The 7,802-nt window shown below is 40.7% G+C and overlaps 1 protein-coding gene across 3 annotated transcripts in view; it reads left to right on the top strand.

Annotated features, from left to right (window-relative positions):
- Window positions 1-2,259: 2,259 nt before the first annotated feature.
- The window catches only part of aff2 (AF4/FMR2 family, member 2), a 145,562-nt gene continuing 140,019 nt past the window's right edge, over window positions 2,260-7,802 (top strand). For all 3 annotated transcript variants that reach the window (XM_077531915.1, XM_077531914.1, XM_077531913.1), the window contains exons 1-3: window positions 2,260-2,365; window positions 3,437-3,598; window positions 5,270-5,425. In XM_077531915.1, coding sequence (XP_077388041.1) covers window positions 2,334-2,365; window positions 3,437-3,598; window positions 5,270-5,425 — 350 coding nt within the window. In that variant the 5' untranslated portion in view covers window positions 2,260-2,333. The remainder of the gene's footprint in view (window positions 2,366-3,436; window positions 3,599-5,269; window positions 5,426-7,802) is intronic.

Below are 7,802 nucleotides of genomic sequence, written 5' to 3'. Positions count from 1 at the left end.
ATTTTTTTTCCATTCCCCTTTGTAAATAACTACTTACTAGCATTTAAAGTGTCTGGGTTTACATGTCTGGTTATAGTGCAATATATTTTGTATGCAAGCAGTTTCAATAAACACAAATTGATCTTCTCATAACTCTTTTCTAGTCTTTCTATTGGACAACTGGTTCTCTTGAAGTTCTTTTTTTCCTCTTGAAGTTCATATACAATATGTTGTAGGCTATATTTGTATTTTCAATAATCACAGAATATGTCATGTTGTGTGTCATCTCCGGCTGCTGTGATGGCCGAGGAGGTGAATGATGAAGATGATACCGGGGAGGCTTGATATACAGGGTGACCCAAAAAGATGCGTAGCCATATTTTCTTGGATAAAAAATCCATTTTTTAACGAATGTCTTTTCTGTTGCAGGATGTGAAAGGTGAACCTATGGATGATCATTTGCAGCTATAGTTATAGTTATATATATATATATAGTTATATATATATATATATATATATATATAGTTATAGTTATAGTGCCGCCCTGACTTTCTCCAGATAAAAAAAAAAAATATATATTAATAAAAATAATAATAAAAGCACAAGATCCTTAAGACACCAGGACGCTTTGGGGGCAAAGTGTGACTTCCATTCCAAAAAAATCCTCCTCCGTGCTAATATAAAGATGCAAAAGCAATACATAAACTTATCTGGGACTTTGGTAATACTCCAAAAATGGCCAATTCTGCACACAGTGCCAACTTGAGTTTCAACGCTTCTATCAAGTATCTTAAAACACATAATAATAATAATAATAATATAATCGGGTTTTTTTTAAACATAACTATAAAACACGAGACATCAATTGTCCAACGCAAAAGAACAGTAAGTGGAGAAACATGGAAAATCAAATCCCCCTCCCTCAGTCTTCTGTGCACTGCAACACAGGAAAGTTTAATAAAAAAAAAAAAAAAAAAAAAAAACATTTAGTGCACTATGCAATGAATGAACAATAACAGTGCAGTATTCTTTGAAGCCACATGGGGGAGGTGTTGCACTGTATCTTCATGAAGAGAGCCACGACAGTCTCCATTCGAAACTGTTTCACGTCGTAATATTTATTTATTATTGTTGCATTATGAACCTCTTAATTGCTAAAAAATAAAATAAATAACAGTCGGTAAAATTATGAAGAGCAGCAGTGATTGTGTCGGGATTAGTTGAATTGGAATCGAGGGTTTTAATCATATCCTTGTCATAATGGCGTCTTATCACAGCGCGTCTTTCAGGCTCATTTTGTCATTTTATGCACCACTAACTCACCCTGCAATTTCGACATGAAAATCTCATCACTTTGCATTCTCTCTCTCTGTCTCTCTCAAGGTCTGACCTAGTTTTGGACAGCCTCCACGCACGCGCACAGTGTTTGATTTTGATGCTCAGAGTGAAAACACAAAGGAGTGATTTGTATGTGTATTTTATATCAATGAAATGGTTGTATCGTGTGTATCAAGGTTCGTGAACACAATGCTTCTGTCCGTTCCCATATGGCACTCTGAGGTGAAAATGACACACTTGATCTGAGGGGATGAGGAGGACAAAAGCAGCAGAGATCTGAATCGTAAATTCCGCCGCGTTAAATAAGATATTGTTTGTCTCTCCTCATCCTCTCTGTTGGAGCCTTCTCTTTGTACTTGCAGAGTGTGATGCAGAGCAATGCTGGCATGTTGCCTTAGACCACACACACACACAAAAACACACTCTTCTTGTATTGCACACATTGCCCGCAGCACATCCTCAAATGTTATTCTGTGCTCCATTTTGACGTGTACGTGTTGATCTGTCGTCGTCTTAAAAAAAAAAAAAAAAAAACATGCAAGATTTCGCGTGGGAGACGGTGATGATGTACGTCACACAAAGAAGCCACAGTTTCCAGCGCCGCCGCCATCACACATGCTGAGTGAGACGTTCGGACCATCTGGTCAATCATTTCTCAAGGCGAGCAAGGCGTAAACAGCAAAATGTCTGCTGCTGCTGCATGGGCACGTGTCACGGCAAGTGCAGTCAAGATGGTCGCCGCCAACGTTTCATGACACGCTTGTTCCTCGTGGCCTGCTCTCAAGTAATTATGGGACAAACGTCGACACGGAAACGCGAGCAGAGTTGTCGAAGAAAGCGAATGACATTTAGCGTAGGAGGAAATTCGGGGAAAAAAAAAAAAAGTTTAGACGTAAATTCAATAAGCGAAGTGCGCATTAAGTTTGCACTACCCTATCAATTTGAATGGCGGAGATTAGAGTGGTGACAATCTTTGCTTAACTGTACACTTTAAAGCTTGCAAGTCAACTTCCCCGATGTCAGTAAACCACATGCTATGGATGTTAATGTAAGATTCAGACATTTGTTAAAGTTCATTTGTTAAAGCATATATTTACTAATATATTTATGTTTCTAGAACTATTATTTACACATTTATATATTTGGGTATTTTTTAAGTAGTTAAATTGACGAGGTGAATCTGTTATTTTCATTTACTTGCGTTTACTTAAGTTAGCTAGCTCCTGATTGGTTAGAGTTGGTCAGCTGACGAGAGTTCAGGAAGTGAGGTGTCTCGCTAGAAATGTGACGAGTAAACAGCGTTGTTACAGAAGAAATCCGTCTCCTTCCTGCTTTCTCATTTTCTAAAGAGTAGCCCAATTAACCACCAACGAGCCCTCACGTTACATTAATAAAAAAAAACAGCAACTTTCCAGCGGTTGAAACGTTACTATCAGAGGTGATTCCATTGGATCCAATTAATTTTCAATGACCGTTTGGTAGTTTCGCCTCCCCACAATGCACCACGCCGCTACCCATAATGCACCTTGAATTCGAGATGCGCACTTCGCTTATTGCAGCACAGTGGGATGAATGATTAGTTTTAACTTCATATTATCATTACTATATCTTCATTCTATCATATTACAGGCTTCCTGGCTCAGAAAAGTTTTGCGAATTAATTAATGTGAGATAAAAGTTTTAATCATCAGTACGGAATATATTTGTTTTGGTGTACACAATCTTCATTTTCATTTAAATCATATTAGGAATAAATGACGCCAGTTTTCCTGAGGAATTATCTAACAAAGTGTTAAAATGTTGGTGCTAAATGTTTCAGAGTTGATGCCAATGCCCAAAGTGTATTTTTAACTGTCTGATTTTGCTGGAGGTCAGTGTTGGATTTGTTGATTTATTTAGCATTCGACTAACTCTGCAAATTAATGTTAATCAAAGTAAGCTAAGTAAACTCAGTTAAGTAAGTAAAAGGCACAGAGTAAAATGGTTAACTTATTTAGAACGTGTTCATTCAGCTCTGTAGAGTGTGTAGTCATTTTCAACACTCGCCTTTTTGCTGTTAATGTTTGATCAAGTTTCCCTTTTGAGTCAGAGTTGTTTTTTTGTTTTTGTTTTCTTGCAGCACGTTCCAATGGTTGGCCTTTCACTTAGCCCGAGTAACCTGGCCCTCCATGAGCCTGCTTCATTTGGACCTCCAGGGAGCCACCATGAGCTCCACTTGCAGCAGCCACAGAGGGAGCCTGCTGTGCTCGAGCTACTCTTGGGGGCCCCCTGGTGGCCAGAGGTTCGTAAGCTTCCCACTGTAGCTTTCTGCTTTCCTCCCCTCAACTACCATGATGCCCCTTCTGGCCAGAGGTGGCAAAAGTACGGACAGACAGAAGGACAAGGACAACTTGCGTATAAGAGAAGACTCTGGCTCCTTTACTTTTAGTATTATTTTGTTGATAAAGGACATATACTCTGAAATGTCTTAAGTGTAAAACTATAACAGAGGATGCAAAATTAGGTAATGAGAACTGAAAATTACACATACAGAGAATTTGTGAATGAAAGTTAGCTCGCTATTTCATATTTCTCCACGTCACTGCTGTATGTATTTTCCTGTCCTGAAGCCCCCAAGGTCTTAATCACTCGATTAATTAAGATATCAGCACAGTTGACTTTCTAGTTATGGTTTTTTGCTTCTTCTTTTATTTATTTTTTTCCCGTCACCCTGTGACCTCGAATTTTTGTACTGTTTGGAGTCATAGGGATGTTCAATGCCACTTTTTTTTTTTTTTTTTTTAGACTGAGTACTCAACTCTTGAGTAGTCACCGATACCAAGAAGCGATCCCGCTAGTGCTCAGGATACATAAAATTTCCCCTCTGAATAAACAATGACGGATCATTTTTAAGAAAGACGCATAGCACAATATCGCATGTTTCAATTATTTACAAGTTTCTATTCTTCTTATTTCTAATTTCTGGTTCCTGATTGTTAAATGGCCACATGGGGGTGGCCGATACTGATGCTGCTACCTTGAAATAAGTCCGAGTATTGGCCCGATACCGATGATTTAGTACTTGCCCATAATGTACATTTCTGCTGCTTTATAGGAATCGAATGACACTATATGTTCTCTTTCTTTCCCATGAACAATCCTAAACCGACCTAATATAAACAATCGAGCAGTGGATGTCTCCAGATGAAACGTTACCACATACTTAACAGCATGATTCATTATTATGAATCATAATTTCAGCCATGTGAGAACATCTCAACAGGCTGATGACTTAAAAGAATTCGGAATATGATCTGGACTTCGAGCTACACAGATTCAAACAAATTGCAAAGACGTAGAAAAAGAAAATCTCTTGGTGGTTGTATGTTTGGAGTGTGGAGGGTGGGCGTGGTTATCGTGGGGGGGGATTCTGTCAGATATTTAAAATGTTCACTGAGTTGAGTGAGATGAACAACAAAGGATCCTCTCATTTCAGCCTCTGCGATTTTATACTTGGTGTCCAAAATTTGTATCGGAAAGCTTCATTTAGTCTTAAAATCAAAAATAAATAATAATAATAATAATAATAATAATAATCACCTTTATTATGTATGTAAAGTGAGGTGACTCATCAGGCGTAATTTTCACAGAGTTTAGAACAATGTCGCCAGATGAAGGTACAACAATTGAACTGTAATTCATTAAATCTGACACTCACTTTTTGTTCACATAGACGTGAGTCGACTCTTTATAAAGAAAACGTTTTTTTTTTTTTCTTCTTCTTCTTCTTCTCAGTTTGTGCATGTCTTCTTGTGTGCAGCGTGCGCGTGCGCGCGCGTCTTCCTCCTCCTCCTCCTCCTCCTCCTGCCTTGCTGTCAGCTTGCCTCGACCACGTAGCAGATTCCTGGCAGAGGAAGCCGCTTGCTTGTGTCTCCTCTGCTTCTCACTCCCCTCTTCCCCGTCTGTGTCTCAGGCGCACGCGCACGCACGCGCACGCGCACACCGCGTGTGTCACTTGCCCATGTCGAAGCACGTCGCAGCAGCTTTGGATTGTGAACAGCCTCGCGAAGCCTGTCATGGATCTTTTCGAACTGGACTTTTTCCGAGACTGGGAGCTTGAGCAACCATGGTGAGTTATCTTTTTTTTTTTTATTGTGTCTGTGATGTTTTTTGTTTGTTTGTTTTTTTATTCAACGTGGCCACGGAGGCGCCTCCAATGTAAAGAATTGCGATGTGTGTGTGTGTGTGTTTTTTTTTAACGAGTGATGGAGATGAAGCCAAAAGTGGGTCCCGCTTAGCTCCTTCCTTTGTGTCACCGATGTTTGGCAAATGCCTGCGTGCAATAATACCGGCTTTTGGAGTGTCCAATTGCGCAATGATGGAATGTTGGATGTGCTGATCTTGTGGTCGGCGCGATCACGTGCACGGATTGTTAACAGGTAGCAGGAAGTTCCACGATGCGTGTGCTTGTTGTGGCATCAGTTGCAAGTGCGTCTGCGGGTAACAATCAGGCGCGAGGCAAGTTGCAATGGAAGGAAGGATGAATGGGCCGTCATTTGTGTTCCGAGCATGCTTGCAGCCTTGAGCATCCGCCGGCCGAGTTTGTTCATCCCCGCTGGAATGTGTTTTGGTGTGTTTGGTCCTCAATATTGAATTCTACTCAGGACAGGGCCGTATCTATTCCTTTAAGTTGCAAGGGGGCTGCCCCCCCAAAAAAACAAAAACAATCATGAAAAAGCCCAAACTGTTTACCTTAATATAATGCAGCTTCTCACAAATAATTAAAATACATAATTGTTTGATGGACTGGTTTTAGCGTGTTTAACTCATCCACTCGCCGCAATTTTCACATTTCGCAGTCCCGTTCGCTCACGGCTGTTTTACTAGATTTTAACAGATTTTGCAAGGCCCACAGAATATTGTTTTCTCTTGCTATAAAAGCATGGAACCTATCAAAAGAAAGATTAAAGTCTCTTCTTTCATCAGGGAAAAAAAAAAGTATGTTTCTATCTGTTTCCGTTTTGCAGCAATTAGCATTAGAAGAGAGCTTCAGTTTCATCAGTTTTCACAAATCGATTTGAAATTCAAAGTCATTTAGCTTTTTATAACTACCATTTTTGCAACCGTTCTTTGCAGTTGAGAGGCTGCATCAAAGCCTTCTGTATGCTGTAGCATAAAAAAAAACGTGTAAATACATGTTTGGGACACTTAGAACATTAAAAAAAAAAACATATTTACACGTTATTGTGAGCAAATGAGTGAATTAAGTCGAAGAATGGCATAGTGGCATTTGCATCCTTCATTTTTTCTTTATGTGGACCTTGGAGGAAACTGTTTGGACATCCCTGGTTGAAGATGTTTGCAAATAATTGATGAAAGAAAAGAGGAAACAGTTAGCAGTGACATCGAGCTCCATAAATATTGGCTCTACTTTTTGATACCACATTTCATGTTCTTTTTTTTTTTGTCGGTTGCTCAAGAGCTCAGTAGAAGGAGCATCATATTCCGTATCGCCACATCTCCAGGTCAACCACGTGTTACAGCGGGGCCACAATAACTTGGCAACAGTGCTGCTGTTTTGGCGGTGCGTTCTATAGCAGGGAGAGAAAAAAAACAAAAAAAAGATGACACATGCATGCACACACAAGCGCTGTCCCTCAGCAGCCACCACGGAAGGCCCCGGAGCAAGGTACTTAACCCCCCGCTGCTATAGCGGAGCAGCTCAGGGCTGAACAACAAGCTGAGGGTGTCGACAACGTTGCCCTCGCGCCGCCAGCGCTCCATCACGCGGCGGCTGACAGCCGCCCCTGACGGCAAACGGCCCCGGCGCAGGCGACCGCTTTCTTCCTTCCTGGAAAGAGGATATGGAAATGTGCACAAATGAGCGGCGCTCGGAATCTAATCGTGAAGCCCGCTCGGGTGTTCACGCGCGGGTTCGCGTGTGTCAGTCAGTCAGTCAGTCGCGAGTGCACGATTGCTTGCTTGCTTGCGCCGCGTGTGACGTGACAGCGTGGACAGATCTCAAGCATGAGTCGCCGTTTGGACGTGACACTCCAGTTAAATGTCTTTGCTGCATGAGGCCAGATATGAGGGCGCTCAAACTTGATACTGTAAAAAAAATAGGGCAAAAAATACAGCAGTTTACCAGTACCAGTGATCCAGTAAAACTACAGTATGTTAATTAGGGGGTGGGACGATACGAGTAAACCACGATTCTATACTGTGACGACATTTGGCTCACAATATCGATAATATCACGATACACGATATCTACGATTTTTGATACATTGTCAAAAAAATTTTTTCCGCAATATATCACGATATGTGACTGAAAAAGTCAACAAATGCCCATAAAAAGGAAAATGTCTAATTCTGCACTTATTCAATGGCAAACCTTTGCACAATGTGCAAAGTTCTGCATAGTGCCTCACTGGCTCTGAGCATTTTAATTGTAAAGTGAGACAAAATAAAGTGCATAAGCATTTACAACAACTGGACACGATATA

Source organism: Festucalex cinctus, chromosome 9, assembly GCF_051991245.1.
Source record: "Festucalex cinctus isolate MCC-2025b chromosome 9, RoL_Fcin_1.0, whole genome shotgun sequence".
In the NCBI taxonomy this organism is placed as follows: domain Eukaryota; kingdom Metazoa; phylum Chordata; class Actinopteri; order Syngnathiformes; family Syngnathidae; genus Festucalex; species Festucalex cinctus.
The sequence above is the reverse complement of the archived record's forward strand: the minus strand, read 5'-3'. Positions and strand labels throughout refer to the sequence as shown.